At 43.2% G+C, this 20393-nt stretch overlaps 1 protein-coding gene and 1 long non-coding RNA gene across 2 annotated transcripts in view; one reads left to right on the forward strand and one right to left on the reverse strand.

Moving 5' to 3' along the window:
- Positions 1–10692, forward strand: part of VEPH1 (ventricular zone expressed PH domain containing 1) — a 180998-nt gene extending 170306 nt beyond the window's left edge. Inside the window, exon 14 of the mRNA XM_075132160.1 lies at positions 10607–10692. Coding sequence (XP_074988261.1) covers positions 10607–10639 — 33 coding nt within the window. The 3' untranslated portion in view covers positions 10640–10692. The remainder of the gene's footprint in view (positions 1–10606) is intronic.
- A 48-nt stretch (positions 10693–10740) lies between these two features.
- On the reverse strand, positions 10741–12367 carry LOC142073170 (uncharacterized). The gene is made up of 3 exons (XR_012669871.1): positions 12221–12367; positions 11167–11289; positions 10741–10845 (listed from the first exon to the last, which is right to left on the reverse strand). It is a non-coding gene; the product is annotated as an uncharacterized LOC142073170 (long non-coding RNA).
- Positions 12368–20393: the final 8026 nt, after the last annotated feature.

Raw genomic sequence — 20393 nt, forward strand, 5'->3', positions numbered from 1 at the left:
TTCACCTAAAGAACTCATTAATTAATTGAGATTCACAACACACTAGTGAGATAGGTAAAGGACAAACGTAAGGTTCACTACACCTACCAAAGGAATGCAACTGTCTCGAGCATGGACCACATTTGCTGTTCAACAGTGCACAGTAGTCTCAGACATTAAGTGAAGAAGAATACCACATCCAGCTGAGGCTGAAGGGGAAATTCAGGTAGGCTGAGGGCAACTATTTGAGAGGAAGTTTGGCCAGAATCCCAAGGTTAATACACCTATTCTTTCAAAAACTTCCAGCAAATCTCTAATAACAAGTGATCAGGATGTGGGTTTTATGTTAAATAGACAGCAGAAGTATAGTCTCCTAACACGCTGGAGATATTGCTTTAAAATGGAGACAAAAACTTAAACTATAAAGGATCAAAGGCAACTTTTAAATACACACCATGCATATGAGACTGTGTCTGATACATTCTCAGGCAGAATTCCAAGGGTATCAGTTTCGTTAGTGTATTTTCTCCATATGTCGCCCAGATTTGTTTCACACTTGATCAGAGCCTCATACAAAACTTTAATTCACAGAGCCCAGTCTTCTTTCAGTGAGATAAAGAGGACTTCAGGGGAGTTGCGCTGGATTCCAATTTCCAGCTTCCATGGCTGCAGAGCTCAGAGAGCCTGCCAAGTTAATCCATATCGCTGACTGTAAGGCCTAGGACATGGCTACTTAGGAAGACTCCTTTCCACCTTATGTCACCATATCATGACAGTTAAACTTTGCTGGGATATGATCAGTTCCTGGCATTGAACTCTCCAGGAGTAATGGCAGAGTTCTTTCAGCAGAGAGCTCTGCCTGTGGATTTCCCTCTCCTTGGCACAGTCCAGCAGAGCCCTTGTTTGGCATCCATCAGAGAATGAAGCATATTAATTTGATTAAGCCTTTGTTTACCTCCTGGTTTTGTCTCTGGCAATTTAATGGGCTATATTGCATCTTACAGCATTGACAGTCAGTTTTGTAGTGCAGTGCATGTGATAAAAATGTAGTTAATTTTCATTGGATATACCAAACCCTTGTGCCGCTGAACCATCACATCTCCAGTTCCCTGTAACTTACACTCAATGACATGGCATGCTGCGCTGGTTATGCCTCCACTAAGTGAGTGGATTTGCAGAAACTGGGCAGGCTGCAGAATGTTACTTTTTGTCTTTCACTTGGTTTGCTAATGTCTTCCACACAAAGCAAAACAAGGGTAGGGACTTGCTTCTAGTGACTCTCTTCAGCCACCATGCAGACAGTCTCTTTCCCTCACACTTTTAAACTTTCAGGGTAAGCTTGTCTGAAGTGCTAAGCTAACTCAGCTCACACTGGGTACGTCTATATGGCAAGCAGAAACCTGCAGGAGTGAGTCTCGGAGGCTGGGTCTACAGACTCGGGCTCACAGGGCTTGTGATATAGTGCCCCTGCTCCCTGGGCTTCAGAGCCTGATCTTGAATATCTACACAGCTATTATTAGTGCCATAGCTCAAGCCCTACAAGCTTGAATCTGTTGACTCGCACTCTGAGACTTGCTGCTGCGGGTTTCTGCTTGCCATGTAGACATACAATAAGAGCAGAGTTAGACCAATGCTGAGTGCTTATGAAAATCCCACACTGAAACTATTTTAGGACTTCTTTAACATATAATTGTCTGTAGGCCTGTAAACTCAACCTCACTGCTCTTTTGTCATCAGTGTTCTCTGAGTATGGTCAGTTGAGTCATGTAACTTAAGTTTATTAATCATGTCCAGGTTATTGTTGTTTGAATTAAAGACCACTTCACGAGCATGCATGACACTGAGGCATAAGCCTAAGAAATCCTTTTTTCCTGCTTGTGCGAACAGTAAGCAGATATGACATAGGAGCCCTGTGTCAGCTCAGTGCCACTAGAAGTTCATCCTTATACTGGAGTGACACCTCTTGGGCCACCATTAAAATGAGTTAATGAGCAGGTTATAACAAGGTACAGCATAAAGCACCTGAAGATCTATTCTATATAACCTTTAGACCATCAGTTGTTTGAAAACTGTTCACTTTTCCTTTGCATGATTTGGTATTGTTTCTGAGCCCCAAAAGAATGACACTTTGTAACAGGAAAATAATTAATGGCCAGTGCTGAATAGGGAGTAACCAGGGAGTGAATTCATTAAAAATCTGATGTTCAGTTTCATAAACACCCTGCAGTCATCCAAATATTCACAGATCACAATCCTGCATCTTTTACTCACATGAATAATCATCATTATTACTCAGAGGAGTAATTCATGTGAAGCCACTCGGACAACTACTGTGAGTAATGTTCATGGGATCAGGTGCACCATATCGTAGCAAGCAACATCTGATATAACTTCTGCTCTTCCACATGCCATTGTGTCACAGGGTATAAATGTCAAGTCATTTGAAAGACACTTTTTCTCCATTGCCTTTCTGGGAAAGATGAAGCAAGATGCATCAGCTGCCATTTCCTTCCTTCTTTTAGCTCACTTTTCATTGTAATGAACTTTCCCATTGTTCTGCATAAGAGACTGATATTGTGCAAAGTCTCATTTGGGCCCAAGTGGATGAATAGATGGAATGTGTCTTTCTTGTACATGCTGTAAAGCAGCAGAGGAAACTTAAGTCAATAGCAAGCGAAATTTACTATGCACACGAGACTCTCATTGTAACAAGATGCCTCCTGCAGAGAATGTAACCAAACATACTGGACGCACCAAACTTCCCATTGTGTCCCAAACATCTGTTAAATTTAGGAAAGGTCTTTCCTGTATACACTGTTTTGATATCAGGATTAGGATTATCTACCAGGCATGGCAGGGGCTCCCAAGACATCAGGTCTAGAGTTGCATGGGAAGTTGCTTTCCCACCCTGTGAAAAATTTTGAGATTTCAGACATTTTTCACATGCTGCATTGGATGACACCTTTTGATGATTTTCACAAAAAAAGTCGAGGGAGAGTGCAAACCCGGAAAAGCCAGGGTAAAGAGTGAGTGTCTGTCTCTCAATCTCTCCTTTTGGAGCTGTTCCACTTCATATAAATAACTAAATATTTATTGGGCCAGAGAGACTGGCTCTGTAGTGGGTAGGGTATTCAGCTGGAATGTGTGGGAGACTCAGATTCAAATCCTGGTTCCAATGAATATTTAATTATTTGTTCACAGTGGAAAAGCTCCAATAGGAGAGATTGAGCATCCCACTCCAGAACACCCACCAGTCTGCAAACTAGGCTAAGAAGGGACTTGAACCTAGGTTTCCCACATCCCACGAGTGCCCTAACTATTGCCTGGGCTTGCTCTTGCTGTGATCAGAAATTCCATCCTGGACCTGAGAAAACTTCCTGATGAAAATTTCATCAAAACAGATACATTCCTGAGAAAAGATTTTGTTGTGATGAATTAGTGTTTTCAGACGAAAAACCATTTCAATGAAAAATTCCTGACTGGTTCTAACCAGGACTACTGTTGTCCATCAATGGAATTTCATCAGGTTGTTACAAAATGTTAGTGCTTGAACAGATTGTTTAAACACAGCTATTTAATGGCCTTTCACCAGTAAATGATCCATCTGAGAGCTCTCTCCTTTTATTTAGTTGGCAGATCTACAAACCCACTTTGAAATATGGTTATGCTCTGAAAAGTGACTCTGTAAAAATGGCATTCTACAGTTCCCTGTTTGTCATTGCTCAAAGACTCCTTGGCAGTTCTGCTTGGGGTTTTCAAGCAAAATGATGTTTTTCTAGCTGCCAGTGCTGCCATCTCAGATTGAGATCTGAGCATCAAACTGGGTTCTTGCTGGTTCATACATCAGCACCAGCAGTAAAGATTCTGCATCTAGAATTTAGTTAATAATTCTGTGGACAGTGCATGAGCCAGAACTGACTCCACCTTCTTCTTAGAGCTATGTCACTTTTGCTATGCTAATAGGGATGAAATGTAGTTTAAAAAAACCCACTATTTTTGTTACTGAAGTTTGTGTATTCAGAGCCATATCTACTAAGGGAGCAGCTCTGGTGAGTGAGAAAGCGTCAGTCACACTTCTAGCAATTCTTTAAGCCTAGATTAGTAGTTTTCTGTATTCACTATGAGTTGTATGACGGTAGGAGAGGCCCTGCAAATAAACTGGTTCTGCTCAGTGACAAAACCATTTGGCAGTGACAGAATTGGAACCTCTCTGAAGTAGTTAGCAGTCTCCAAGCCAAAATCAAATATCAGCAGTCTCAATGTTGGGATGTCAAACTGCAATTAGAACTGTCCAAACCATGCTATTTTGGGTTCAGATGGATTTCAGCAAAGGTTTTGTTTTGCTTCTTTTCATGCGATTTAACATCATTTGAGTTTGCCACTAAAACCCAATATGGTGAAAGCAAAATTCAGAACAAATCTAGTGTGTTTTGTTATGCTCTTTGCATATGGGCTTAGGAGGGTTCGTCTGACCCATATCAACAGTTGTCATAAGTTTCACTATAAAACCAAAGCAAAATCGTGAAACACAGTTTTGAAAAATGTTTAAGTATCTAGAGACTGCACATATGTTTGCTCCGTTTCAGTAAAGTGTCATGGGTCACAAAGTTTCACTTATAACTCAGCCAGCTACACTTGCATGTTTGAACCTGCATGTAATTGAGTTGTTCATGGTTTCTGATTTCATGGGGACAAGTCGTATAATTTTAGTGATAATGTATTCGTGTCATTTGTTTGTAACATAGTGATGTGTTGATTTTTGCACTGCAGTGTCATCACCTTGGGATGCCTCCTTAGAATAGGATTCCTCAACATGTGGGTCGGGACCCCCGGAGAGAGACATCTCCAAGAGGGTCACAGAATTTAAATTAACCTTGTAAATTTTTCCATTTTTACAATATACTGCAATTTTGCACCTAATTATATGCAAGGAAAATGCAGAATCCTTCTATATTTAAAGATTTTTCTGGTTAGTTATCAATTTTTCTGAAGTTAGTTGATGCAGACTGGCTTAGAACATCATCCATACCTATATGTGTTGATTAAGTTATAGGGATTTATCTGTAACTACAGTATATCACAAGCTTTTATCTATCAATATTACTGTAGAGAGTAACAAATTATGCATAAGTATCCTAACTGATTTTTGTTTTAGGTTTTTGCATGTTTCTTTTTTGCATGTTTTTTTCTTTTTAAAAACTTGTTAGTGGTAATTTTTATAGTAAAATGCTGCCTCCTGCTGGATGAAAAGCAACATAACATCTTTCATTTGTAGTCTTGAAAATGATATTCCAAAACAATTGTTACATATTAATAATTAAAAATAGACTCATATAAAAATGAATAGTTAATAAGAAAATAAATTGGCAATGAGCACAGTGTTTGTATAAAGAAATGGTACTGCATGAGAGTGTATTGACAACTTCTCTTGCATGTTTAGAAGTTATCACATGGTCACATATGCAAACGAAGGCACCCTGGCTGTCACTTTCCTCACTCTTTGCCATTGAATGCATCCGATGAAGTGAGCTCTAGCTCACGAAAGCTTATGCTCAAATAAATTTGTTAGTCTCTAAGGTGCCACAAGTACTCCTTTCTTTTTTCCTCACTCTAATTTGTTCTCAACATCTTGATTTCGCTACATGTCAATCACTAATCAATGACATTTGTTAGGATTATTGTGCAAATCCAGATCATCCCACTAGATGGCATGCAACCATTTACAACGCAAAGTTCAGGAGTACAGTGTTCTTTTTCAGAAAATAGACACGGCTTTCGTATACATACACATAACTATTTTTCAATTATGATGATAGTGTTTATACTTCACTAATTTGTGGATAATGATGGTTACAATATCACATTTATTTCATGTTACCACTAAGTATACTGTATGTGTGCCAACTGTCTCTAGTTACAACAACACTGCATCCTAAGTAGGATCAACAGCCCCAATTATTAGCACAACATTTTCTCATTTTGTCCCTGCCAGATATTTCAATTGGGATTAAAGTGTGTTCCTAAATAATTAGCTGATGCCCTCAGCAAATACTTAACATTATTATTTATATAGCACATTACCATGTAGTTGTAGCATTTATTATTCCCAGATACCCCTATTGATCAGTACAAAAGGTGAAATCCTGGCCCTAGTGAAGGCAATGGGAATTTTGCCATTGATTCCAATGGGGCCAGGTTTCCCCCTCAAATGTTGGCAGATGTGTGTAGGTGAATTTCTTGTTGAGTATTTGTAATGAAAAGTAAAGAGCGCCTTTCCTTTCCTCCAGACTGATTCTTTCACCTTCTTCAGAGAATGAAACAAGAAATTAATAAAATACATCTCTTCATTTTTTTCAGCATTTCTAAAATAGACCAGACTTGAAAAATCTTCATGAAAATTGGCCAGCCCGGGCACAAAATCTAGTCTCCCACCATCATTATCATTCTTGCAATGAAAAACTTAACAATGATTTACTCCCCGAATCAACATGTACTTTGACTCCTGACTTATACTGCTTCCATTCTGCAGCATTCTCTTATCTTGTATGTCTGTAACCCTCTCTTTTAATACTTAAGAAAATAGCTGGTACTATCAACAATTCTGTTTAATAAAATGTAATACAAAAAATACTACCCTGGACTAGTAGATGAGTAAAATTTTGCAAGGCTGAGGCCATGTCTACACAAAACGAGCCAGGAGCAGCAGCCACCTCATCTGAGAGCATCTACTCCATGCTAATTTAGTTACCTCAGTAAAGCCCTCTTGTATGAACATTCTTCAATCAGTTTAAGACAAGAGTACCTTATATCAATTTATCTTACACCTATTCCTTGCCTCTTTATTTAAACTGATGCAACTTTTATATGTATACAGGGCCTGAGATATAGCCAGTCCTGTGACTGCTGAACTGACTACTTACTCTTTCAGTATTTCAGTATTTTCAGTATGTAAAGAGTTGTCACTTTGGATGGGCTAGCACCAGCAGGAGAGTGAATTTGTGTGGGGGGGTGGAGGGTGAGAAAACCTGGATTTGTGCTGGAAATGGCCCACCTGATGATCACTTTAGATAAGCTATTACCAGCAGGACAGTGGGGTGGGAGGAGGTATTGTTTCATATTCTCTGTGTATATATAAAGTCTGCTGCAGCTTCCACGGTATGCATCTGATGAAGTGAGCTGTAGCTCACGAAAGCTCATGCTCAAATAAATTGGTTAGTCTCTAAGGTGCCACAAGTACTCCTTTTCTTTTTGCGAATACAGACTAACACGGCTGTTACTCTGAAACCTGTCATTATGCAAGGCACTGCATTTAGCTGTATGGAGTGGAAATCTATCAACTGCATGAAAAAACTTGTACAGATACAGACAGACATCATCTTCCTTTCCAAATGCAAACAGATGGACATCGTACCAAAAGGACTGAAGGTAAAAAATCCATTACAATCTACATACCACACAGACTATGCTGACAGCTTGTGCCACACGCTCTCAAAGAAACTGCGGAATCACCTGATCAAGATCCTCTACAGCAAACAGGGAAAGATTAAGAATGAGCTCTCAAAAATGGATACTCTCATAAAAAAACAACCTTCCACACAAACTTCCTCGTGGCTGGATTTTACTAAAACTAGACAAGCCATTTACAGCGCACACTTTGCTTCTCTACAAAAGAAAAAGGACACTAAACTTTCTAAACTACTACATGCTACAAGGGGCCACAGCAATGGTTCCCTCAACCCACCTAGCAATATTGTTAACCTATCCAACTATACTCTCAGCCCAGCAGAAGCAGCTGTTCTATCTCGGGGCCTCTCCTTCTGCCCCTCCACCCCCACGAACATGATACAGTTCTGTGGTGACCTAGAATCCTATTTTCGACATCTCCGACTCAAGGAATATTTCCAAAATACCTCTGAACAACATACTAATCCACAGAGGTCTCCCTACCAACACTACAGAAAGAGGGATTCTAGATGGACTCCTCCTGAAGGTCGAAACAGCAGACTGGACTTCTACATAGAGTGCTTCCGCCGACGTGCACGGGCTGAAATTGTGGAAAAGCAGCATCACTTGCCCCATAACCTCAGCCATGCGGAACGCAATGCCATCCACAGCCTCAGAAACAACTCTGACATCATAATCAAAAAGGCTGACAAAGGAGGTGCTGTTGTCATCATGAATAGGTCGGAATATGAACAAGAGGCTGCTCGGCAGCTCTCCAACACGAGTTTCTACAAGCCATTACCCTATGATCCCACTGAGAGTTACCAAAAGCAACTACAGCATTTGCTCAAGAAACTTCCTGAAAAAGCACAAGATCAAATCCGCACAGACACACCCCTGGAACCCCGACCTGGGATATTCTATCTACTGCCCAAGATCCATAAACCTGGAAATCCTGGGCGCCCCATCATCTCAGGCATTGGCACTCTGACAGCAGGATTGTCTGGCTATGTAGACTCCCTCCTCAGGCCCTACGCTACCAGCACTCCCAGCTACCTTCGAGACACCACTGACTTCCTGAGGAAACTTCAATCCATCGGTGATCTTCCTGATAACACCATCCTGGCTACTATGGATGTAGAAGCCCTCTACACCAACATTCCACACAAAGATGGACTACAAGCCGTCAAGAACACTATCCCCGATAATGTCACGGCTAACCTGGTGGCTGAACTTTGTGACTTTGTCCTTACCCATAACTATTTCACATTTGGGGACAATGTATACCTTCAGATCAGCGGCACTGCTATGGGTACCCGCATGGCCCCACAGTATGCCAACATTTTTATGGCTGATTTAGAACAACGCTTCCTCAGCTCTCGTCCCCTAAAGCCCCTACTCTACTTGCGCTATATTGATGACATCTTCATCATCTGGACCCATGGAAAAGAAGCCCTTGAGGAATTCCACCATGATTTCAACAATTTCCATCCCACCACCAACCTCAGCCTGGTCCAGTCCACACAAGAGATCCACTTCCTGGACACTACAGTGCTAATAAACAATGGCCACATAAACACCACCCTATACCGGAAACCTACTGACCGCTATTCCTACCTGCATGCCTCCAGCTTTCACCCTGACCACACCACACGATCCATCGTCTACAGCCAAGCTCTGCGATACAACCGCATTTGCTCCAACCCCTCAGACAGAGACAAACACCTACAAGATCTCTGTCAAGCTTTCTTACAACTACAATACCCACCTGCAGAAGTAAAGAAACAGATTGATAGAGCCAGAAGAGTTCCCAGAAGTTACCTACTACAGGACAGGCCTAACAAAGAAAATAACAGAACGCCACTAGCGGTCACCTTCAGCCTCCAACTAAAACCCCTCCAACGCATTATTAAGGATCTACAACCTATCCTAAAGGATGACCCAACACTCTCACAAGTCTTGGGAGACAGGCCAGTCCTTGCCTACAGACAGCCCCGCAACCTGAAGCAAATACTCACCAACAACCACATACCACACAACAGAACCACTAACCCAGGAACTTATCCTTGCTACAAAGCCCGTTGCCAATTGTGCCCACATATCTATTCAGGGGACACCATCACAGGGCCTAATAACATCAGCCACACTATCAGAGGCTCGTTCACCTGCACATCCACCAATGTGATATATGCCATCATGTGCCAGCAATGCCCCTCTGCCATGTACATTGGTCAAACTGGACAGTCTCTACGTAAAAGAATAAATGGACACAAATCAGATGTCAAGAATTATAACATTCATAAACCAGTCGGAGAACACTTCAATCTCTCTGGTCACGCAATCACAGACATGAAGGTCGCTATCTTAAAACAAAAAAACTTCAAATCCAGACTCCAGCGAGAAACTGCTGAATTGGAATTCATTTGCAAATTGGATACTATTAATTTAGGCTTAAATAGAGACTGGGAGTGGCTAAGTCATTATGCAAGGTAGCCTGTTTCCTCTTGTTTTTTCCTCCCCCCCCCAGATGTTCTGGTTTAACTTGGATTTAAACTTGGAGAGTGGTCAGTTTAGATGAGCTATTACCAGCAGGAGAGTGAGTTTGTGTGTGTATGGGGGTGGGGGGGATGTGAGAAAACCTGGATTTATGCAGGAAATAGCCCGACTTGATTATGTAAAGAGTTGTCACTTTGGATGGGCTAGCACCAGCAGGAGAGTGAATTTGTGTGGGGGGGTGGAGGGTGAGAAAACCTGGATTTGTGCTGGAAATGGCCCACCTGTTGATCACTTTAGATAAGCTATTACCAGCAGGACAGTGGGGTGGGAGGAGGTATTGTTTCATATTCTCTGTGTATATATAAAGTCTGCTGCAGTTTCCACGGTATGCATCTGATGAAGTGAGCTGTAGCTCACGAAAGCTCATGCTCAAATAAATTGGTTAGTCTCTAAGGTGCCACAAGTACTCCTTTTCTTTTTGCAAATACAGACTAACACGGCTGTTACTCTGAAATCTTTCAGTATTGATCAGCTAGGTCTATTAATACTACTTCACAAATGGATTAAGTACTGAAAGCTTTGCTTGCTACCCACAGCAAACAAAGTATTTCTGTAGAAGCTGCTTATTTGTATGTAAGGGAAACACCTGGTAAATTTGTTCATTATCTCTCCTCACACTATTTTCCAGATTCTGCAGCTGCTGTTAGAAGGAAGTACATGAGATAATAGTTCCCAAGAGAAGAAAGTGGTTCTGGGGTATCAGAGCACCTGCTGCTGTAACATGGAGCCTCAGTCCATATCAAAGCTATAGATGAGTCCATCACATCATTTTGCCTTCAGGGGTCAGGCTGGAACTTCTAATGTTTTCTTGGTACAGGCCTGATATCAACATCACAGAGGGGCCTGGAAAGACACCGTTTCCCTTTGCTGCAGAGAAAGATCAAAACAAAGTGTCTGAAGGAAGCTGGATCAGATCTGTTTGTTAAGGCAAAATAGAATGAAACAGCTAGTGACTGACTTACTTTTACTGAGAACACAAGGAGAAGCTTTCAGTATTGTAAGTATACAGCTTGTTAGGCTTAGTTTTTAGGCATCACTCAATGTCCACATATGACATACTAGGATACAGCCTATGTCTACACTACCGCAGTAAGTCAACCTAAGTTACGGAACTCCAGCTATGTGAATAGTGCCGCTGGAGTCGATGTAGCTTAGGTTGACTTACTGCGGTGTCTCTCTTCAACTTACTTTACTCTTCTCGTTCAGGGTGGAGTATCGGGGTCGACCAGAGAGCGATCTGCAGTCAATCTGGTGGGTCTTCATTAAACCCGCTAAATCGACCTCCGGTGCATTGATCACTGGAGTGTTGATCTGGCAGCAGTGTAGACATAGTCACAATGAGTACTAGGTTTACAATGGCGTCAATAGCGCTCTTGTGCTGGGCCCACATTCGGAGGGGCCCATAATGACTACATGGAGGCCCATAAATGTTTGGCACCAGGCCCACAAAATCCAGCCCTGTTCACCACTTCTTTCTCCTCCTTTTCAGGCAATGGACCAGAGAGAGAGAGCTCCCCATATTCGTGAAGGCCTGTATGATCCAGACAAACTCTGCAACTCATATACCAGTCCAATCTCCTCTGCCTGCTTCTGTGCAGTGAGAGGAAGAAGTCTTTGGTGGCAGTCTCCTATCATCCTTCATTCCTCACTCTGGTGGTGGGTCCAGGAGAAGCCACCCTGTAGGGGCTCTGTCCCCACCCAGGTTCAGACAAGATCTGCTCACAGGCCACCCCCTGCATTTTTGCTGACCCCATCCATGCCCCAGTCAAGCTGTGCATGACTCAGGCTAGTCTTTGTCCTGCAGTGAGGGGAAGGAGAGACCTCTACTGCTAGAACCCCCCTGCACTGTGGCAATGGGAGACCCTCCATGGGGAGTGGGGGGTATCTGCCTGGGTCCAACACGGTCACCCCAGTGCCTGCTGCTGGTTAGGGGGCGAGGGGACCGAAGGCCCGGCTACACAGCCAGTACCCCTGGGGCTGCTGATCTCAGTGCACTGCAGACAGACCTGTGCGAGGGGCAGTTTGCAACCCAGGGCCAGGCTACCGCAGGGAGCCCAAGCCCAAGCCTAAGCCTGTGCGGGCTGGGCAAGGAAAGCATCAAGGGCCACAGAGCAATCGGCCTAATGCCAATCAAATGGAGTAAGCCAATCAGAACTCAAATCTGTCCCAAGGGGCGGGATCTGCTATCGCCCTCACAAACGGCTGCCGCGGCTGCCAAGACGGGAGGGGGGGAAGCTAGTACCGGCTCGGTCGCGCAAGAAGCTGAGGTAAAGAAGGTCTCATTCCGATAAGTGACTCGCCAGAGGGGAACTTCCCGCACGGCCAGGTTAAAATGTGAAAGGGCTGCGAGATCTGCGTCACTGCGTGACGGGAAGTCAGGGTGGGCGGTTTTCTGCTCCCTGGCCTGCCGGAGGCGGCCGCTCGGAGCCGGAGCCAGCCCTCCGCCGGCGCCTGGGGAGCTGTTAGTGGGCGCGTGCGCGTGCGTCAGGCGGCTCCGGCTGGCCGCGGCTGTTGGCAGGGTCATGGGTAGAGGTACGTCTGGGTAGATGTACACTGGCTCTTGGAGGGCCTTGATAGTCATGTCAGCGGGTGCTTGTGAGCATGCTTCCCATCACGCGTGGCAGCGCAAGTGCACGGGGGAATGATTTTCTTACCTCAGTGCGTGGTCATGATGAGCATGCTTTCCTTCACACGCATGTCAGAGTGAGCGCATGGGATAATTTTGTACATGTCCCTGCATGCTCATGTTCCATGCCCTTCGGTGGGCCCCATGAGATGGAGGAAAGGTAATGAAAATATGTCATGAATAGAATGGTGTGTATGCCATTTGCAGCCTTTCTCTCAGGAATAAACACCATAAATGTGAATGAGTGGTGGAGGAAACTGAATAAGTTGCCTCCCGGGAAAGGAGAGCAAGCTGTGGCCAACCTCTGCTTACAGGATGCCAATTTTGCCCCACTGAAGTCCTGCTGTAGTAGTCAGCCCAATACACAGAAATGTAACTACATGACTTCCGACACATTGTAATAAGGACTCATCTCAAAAAATCTCTCTTCTGAAGTGGTTTATCAAACAGTAATGCAACCCTCTCAGCAGTGTTTAGGAGATCAATAGTCATACCTAGAGAGATTTACATTGCAAAGCTCAGGTTTATCCCACCTGGCTCTTGGAATCAATGTAATGGCCCTAGGATTGCTTCCTTCTAGCAAGATGGAAGTCATCACAAATCCTGCCCTAAAAAAGAGTTCAGGTACCACCAAATAACATTACAAATATAAGAAAACTCTTCTTTCCTTGGCTTTCTGGCCATTTAAAAAATGATAAAGCCTTCCCAAAATAGGTAAGTCAAAAAAGTAGGTCAAATTTCAGAATTTACCTTCCTTTGCATTTTCCTCCATAGTTTCCCTCTCATCATAGCAGTTAAAAACAGAGAATTGTGTTCTGTCTCCTGCTATTTGCACAGATGGGTCCAGATTCAGTTATGCTCTCCCATGCTGAGTAGTAGCTCACTGTTTGAGCAGTTCCATTTATTTCAGTGTGGCTACTTGCAGAGGAAGACACTACTCAATTGCTTATAAGGAGGGAACAGAATATTCACTGATGGCATGTGATCTCTTTTTCAAGACTACTTATTAATAATTCTTGGAAGTTTATTTTTGGTTGAATTGTTACTCTTTTCATAGAATCATAGAATATCAGGGTTGGAAGGGACCTCAGGAGGTTATCTAGTCCAACCCGCTGCTCAAAGCAGGACCAATCCCCAACTAAATCATCCCAGCCAGGGCTTTGTCAAGCCTGACCTTAAAAACTTCAAAGGAAGGAGATTCCACCACCTCCCTAGGTAACGCATTCCAGTGCTTCACCCACTCTCCTAGTGAAAAAGTTTTTTCTAATATCCAACCTAAACCTCCCCCACTGCAACTTGAGACCATTACTCCTCGTTCTGTCATCTGCTGCCACTGAGAACAGTCTAGCTCCATCCTCTTTGGGAGCCCCCTTTCAGGTAGTTGAAAGCAGCTATCAAATCCCCCCTCATTCTTCTCTTCCGCAGCCTAAACAATCCCAGTTCCCTCAGCCTCTCATTAGTCATGTGTTCCCGTCCCCTAATCATGTTTGTTGCCCTCCGCTGGACGTTTTCCAATTTTTCCACATCCTTCTTGTAGTGTGGGGCCCAAAACTGGACACAGTACTCCAGATGAGGCCTCACCAATGTGGAATAGAGGGGAACGATCACGTCCCTCGATCTGCTGGCAATGCCCCTACTTATACATCCCAAAATGCCATTGGCCTTCTTGGCAACAAGGGCACACTGTTGACTCATATCCAGCTTCTCGTCCACTGTAACCCCTAGGTCCTTTTCTGCTGAACTGCTGCCTAGCCATTCGGTCCCTAGTCTGTAGCGGTGCACGAGATTCTTCCGTCCTACGTGCAGGACTCTGCGCTTGTCCTTGTTGAACCTCATCAGATTTCTTTTGGCCCAATCCTCCAATTTGTCTAGGTCCCTCTGAATCCTATCCCTACCCTCCAGCGTATCTATCTCTCCTCCCAGTTTAGTGTCATCTGCAAACTTGCTGAGGGTGCAGTCCACGCCATCCTCTAGATCATTAATGAAGATATTGAACAAAACGGGCCCGAGAACCAACCCTTGGGGCACTCCACTTGATACCGGCTGCCAACTAGACATGGAGCCATTGATCACTACCCGTTGAGCCAGACAATCTAGCCAGCTTTCTATCCACCTTATAGTCCATTCATCCAGCCCATACTCCTTTAACTTGCTGGCAAGAATACTCTGGGAGACTGTGTCAAAAGCTTTGCTAAAGTCAAGGAATAACACGTCCACTGCTTTCCCCTCATCCACAGAGCCAGTTATCTCGTCGTAGCAGGCAATTAGATTAGTCAGGCATGACTTGCCCTTGGTGAATCCATGCTGACTGTTCCTGATCACTTTCCTCTCCTCTAAGGGCTTCAGAATTCCCTGAGGACCTACTCCATGATTTTTCCAGGGACTGAGGTGAGGCTGACTGGCCTGTAGTTCCCCGGATCCTCCTTCTTCCCTTTTTTAAAGATTAGCCGTTTTCCAGTCGTCCAGGACCTCCCCCGATCACCATGAGTTTTCAAAGATAATGGCCAATGGCTCTGCAATCACATCTGCCAACTCTTTTAGCACTCTCGGATGCAGCGCATCTGGCCCCACGGTCTTGTGCTTGTCCAGCTTTTCTAAATAGTCCCGAATCACTTCTCTCTCCACAGAGGGCTGGTCACCTCCTCCCCATGCTGTGCTGCCCAGTGCAGTAGTCTGGGAGCTGACCTTGTTTGTGTAGACAGAGACTAAAAAAGCAATGAGTACATTAGCTTTTTCCACATCCTCTGTCACTAGTTTGCCTCCCTCATTCAGTAAGGGGCCCACACTTTCCTTGACTTCCTTCTTGTTGCTAACATACCTGAAGAAACCCTTCTTGTTACTCTTAACATCTCTTGCTAGCTGCAACTCCAAAAGTGATTTGGCCTTCCTGATTTCACTCCTGCATGCCCGAGCAATATTTTTACACTCTTCCCTGGTCATTTGTCCAATCTTCCACTTCTTGTAAGCTTCTTTTTTGTGTTTAAGATCAGCAAGGATTTCACTGTTAAGCCAAGCTGGTCACCTGCCATATTTACTATTCTTTCTACACATTGGGATGGTTTGTCCTTGTAACCTCAATAAGGATTCTTTAAAATACAGCCAGCTCTCCTGGACTCCTTTCCCCCTCATGTTATTCTCCCAGGGGATTCTGCTCATTAGTTCCCTGAGGGAGTCAAAGTCTGCTTTTCTGAAGTCCAGGGTCCGTATTCTGCTGCTCTCCTTTCTTCCTTGTGTCAGGATCCTGAACTCGACCATCTCATGGTCACTGCCTCCCAGGTTCCCAACCACTGTTGCTTCCCCCACTAATTCCTCCCGGTTTGTGAGCAGCAGGTCAAGAAGAGCTCTGCCACTAGTTGGTTCCTCAAGCACTTGCAGCAGGAAATTGTCCCCTACGCTTTCCAAAAACTTCCTGGATTGTCTGTGCACCGCTGTATTGCTCTCCCAGCAGATATCAGGATGACTGAAGTCTCCCATGAGAACCAGGGCCTGCGATCTAGTAACTTCCGTTAGTTGCCGGAAGAAAGCCTCGTCCACCTCATCCCCCTGGTCCAGTGGTCTATGGCAGATTCCCACCACGACATCACTCTTGTTGCTCACACTTCTAAACTTAATCCAGAGACTCTCAGGTTTTTCTGCAGTTTCATACCGGAGCTCTGAGCAGTCATACTGCTCTCTTCCATACAATGCAACTCCCCCACCTTTTCTGCCCTGCCTGTCCTTCCTGAACAGTTTATATCCATCCATGATAGTACTCCAGTCATGTGAGTTATCCCACCAAGTCTCTGTTATTCCAATGATGAAACTACATTTAAATTCAGAAGGCCTCCAATTTAAAAACAAAACCAAGAAAAACACAGAATAGGACCAGCACAAACAAATAATTATATTGTAGTTACAATATGTGGACCAATGTTAAGATGGTCACTGTTTTCATTAAAGGGTATTTTTGGTCAGTTGGTTGGTTGGTATAGGGATGAAAAGAACTACAGTTCAGCTGTAAAATTTATCTTGTACTGTATAATTCAATCCAAGTGTTGGGAGGGGGCGGGGGGGGGGGAAATCGGGTTTTTTTTTTAAAGAGTCCTTTACTATCTGAATCCAAATCCTTCCCACGCTCTCAGATGTCATAAGGTACAAACAAAGCTCTACCATCCCTGTTTATCCAGGACCACTCTTTGCATGTCCTGTGTGTTGTTACATCCCATACGTTTTCCCTCTCTGAAGGACCTTTACCATAAGCCATAGAATGATTCAGAGCTTTCACCAGAGAAAAATATGGATGTACATTTATAAACTAGAAGATGTTCTAATGACCTCTACATTTAAATTGCTGCAGTCAATTACTGAAGTATACCAAATGGAACCTGTGATGATCAGTCACATTACTGGATAGCTGAGCTTATTAGATTTAGCCAAAGACCAGTTTAATCATACAAATACAGTGGTTTTTAAAGGCTTTATGAGTAAGTTGGCATCTTATTGGCTGAAGCACCTGATAGGTTTCTAAGCCAGCCAGAATACAGCAGATGAATGTTCGTGCACTGAGCAACTGTCACTCTACTGAACCAACATCCATCAGTAAACTGTTTACATCTATATCAGTCACCTAGTATAGAAGAAATAAAGTCATAACATACACTGTTATATTACTGATGTTTTCTTGCTTTAAAAATAAATCTCTTTGCTGTAGTGCTACATACATGTTGCAGCAGGAGACCATTTTCTGTAAGAATATTCTAGTCTATTCATGCTACAAATGCTTATTTAATTAGTTGAATAGCAATGTTTTAAATGTTTAAATATGTGTTTAACTAGTCCTGTTCACCAGAATTAAATGAATGTTTATATGAGAGTCAATTGGGTCTCTGGGATTAAAATGTATCTTTTACTTCTCCATTAAAGTCTTGAGTTTTGCAAGCTTGTGCTATTAAAAACAAAGACTTTACACCAAAACCCCCAATTCTGAATAATTTACAAATGATAGTTTACAGCTCACTTAGGATGAAAACTGCTGTAATAAATTCAAGTTATTATTATGAGCTCACTCTCCACTATGACAGGCCTGTATGTAGCTGTGGGTGTGATAGTTTCCTCTCCCCCATCATGAGAGCGAATAGGCAGGACTGTGTATTGTTGTTTCCTTCTTTTCTAGCAGAGTGAGCTGGCAGGTCTTTATGTGTGCGTAAGTGTTTCCTACCAACCCAAGAGAGTAATTAGGAAGGTCTGGGTGTTCCTTTCCCACCTTAAAAGAGATCAGGTCAGACTATATGTGGGTGTGATGTGAATGTTCCCTTCAGCTACCAGGCAGGTTTGTATGTGGCTTTTAATACTTTCCTTTTCCATGAGGCAGGTCTGCCTCAGTCTCATTGCACAGTAACGACAGCTTTCCTGCCCCACAGGCTGACAGTAGTACCAAAATTGTGACTGGTTATACCACTGCATTAGAGAAGAGAAGCTTGAAAGAAGAGTGGGCTGTGAATGGGGATTTGTAAGAGTCCTGCTCCATGACTATACTGGACTGGCAGAGGTAAGCCCCAATCAGGAGCACAGAATGTTGGGAGCAGCAGGTTCACTTGAAGTTTGGCAGCTGGAATCCTGGAGCCCAGCCCCTAGCTTGGGAAGGCTGATGGGAAAAGAGGCATGACAAAATACTTCAGCCAGTGGGGCCTCACAGATGGCAAAAGGACTGTTAGCATTTTTGAGGAGGTTGTTTAATGACCTTTACAAGAAGAGTGGGCAGCTACTAACACTGCCGCCACCCCCTGTCAGGCACAACACTCAGTGAGGTTCAGCCCCCTCTGCTAATTTGCAAGAGCTGTCAAATACATGGGCTGCCCCTCAAAAGCCCCTACACAAAAATGAAAAACGGGAATGGTAGCGCGATGAGGTCAAATTCACCCCTGCTGTAACTCCACAGATTTCACTAGGATGAGTTTTGTCCAATAAATCTAAATTAGAGAGGTTAAAATAAATACAGAAATGCTGACAACACAAAAGGAATGAATTTGGATTAGGAGACTCTGTAATAAAACACTGCTGTGGATTATAGTTAAGTATTTATTGTTTGGATATTAGTGAATAGGATAAGACTTAAATAACTCAATGAAGACTGCCAAGAGGACCATAATTGTTCTCAAGTTCTGAGATCAACCCTGTATCAGACAGAGAGGAACAGGATAAATATCATCTGTACTGTTGTTCATCCTGGCCAGTCCTCAAGACTCTTCTGTGTTTATGATTTATGGGGATTTGTTATGGCTATTTTGAGGAACTGGAATACTGGGGAAGAGAGAGAGAGGAGACGTTTCCCCACAAAGATGAGAAGATGACATAAAAATCCACAAGCCCTAGGGTAAGCATCTTAATAAATTCTGAATCTATGAGCTCAGTACTTATACAGCGTTCAGCAAATTTCGTAAAGTTGGTATTTTTATTAATAAAAAATAGCTATACATATTATTTTTCAAACAGTGGATTTTAGGAAGGATTGTTTTAATTCATACATGAGCTAATTTTATTTTTCCCCTACTCCCTCCCTACAAAAAGGTTGTAATTAAAATACTGACAGAATCCTAACTTTAATATATTGTCTGTGCTTATTATGATGGCACTATCATTTGGACAAGGCTTGGTCTTATCGTAAAAGTTGGGGCCTCCTGAATGTAAAGGAAGGACCATTATTTCAAAATATCAGTTTCACCCAATAATATTTTTCTAGAACCATTACAAATAAATAGGTTTGGAACAGAGATCACACAAATTATGCGGCAGCATGCTGTAGGAAATTATGGCACATATGAAGCATGAGTCTGGTTCTGACCTTCTCAATTCCTAATGCATTATTTTTACCAAGGGTGCTGGACTGTAAACCTCCTCCAGGCTTTACCAGTAGGTGCGTAGCATCATTACTACAGCATCCCAGCTCTGCCTGTGCCCCCCGTTTGTTCCCAAATGACTGAGCAGGTATGAACGGATTGCTGCTTATCCCATGTTACAAGGTACCACATTTAATGTATAGGTTTCAGAGTAGCAGCCGTGTTAGTCTGTATTCACAAAAAGAAAAGGAGTACTTGTGGCACCTTAGAGACTAACAAATTTATTTGAGCATAAGCTTTCGTAAGCTACAGCTCACTTCATCGGATGCATTCAGTGGAAAATACAGTGGGAAGATTTATATACATAGAGAACATGAAACAATGTGTGTTACCAGACACACTGCAACCAGAGTGATCACTTAAGATGAGCTATTACCAGCAGGAGAGCGGGGGTGGAGTGGGGGGGAACTCTTTTGTAGTGATAATCAAGGTTGGCCATTTCCAGCAGTTGACAAGAACATCTGAGGAACAGTGAGGGGTGGGGGGGTGATAAACATGGGGAAATGGTTTTACTTTGTGTAATGACCCATCCACTCCCAGTCTGTATTCAAGCCTAAGTTAATTGTATCCAGTTTGCAAATTAATTCCAATTCAGCAGTCTCTCCTTGGAGTCTGTTTTTGAAGTTTTTTTGTTGAAGTAATGCCACTTTTAGGTCTGTAATCGAGTGACCAGAGAGATTGAAGTGTTCTCCAACTGGTTTTTGAATGTTATAATTCTTGACATCTGATTTGTGTCCATTTATTCTTTTACGTAGAGACTGTCCAGTTTGACCAATGTACATGGCAGAGGGGCATTGCTGGCACATGATGGCATATATCACATTGGTAGATGTGCAGGTGAACGAGCCTCTGATACTGTGGCTGATGTGATTAGGCCCTATGATGGTGTCCCCTGAATAGATATGTGGACACAG

The sequence above is a fragment of the Caretta caretta genome, chromosome 9 (assembly GCF_965140235.1).
Source record: "Caretta caretta isolate rCarCar2 chromosome 9, rCarCar1.hap1, whole genome shotgun sequence".
Lineage (NCBI taxonomy): Eukaryota > Metazoa > Chordata > Testudines > Cheloniidae > Caretta > Caretta caretta.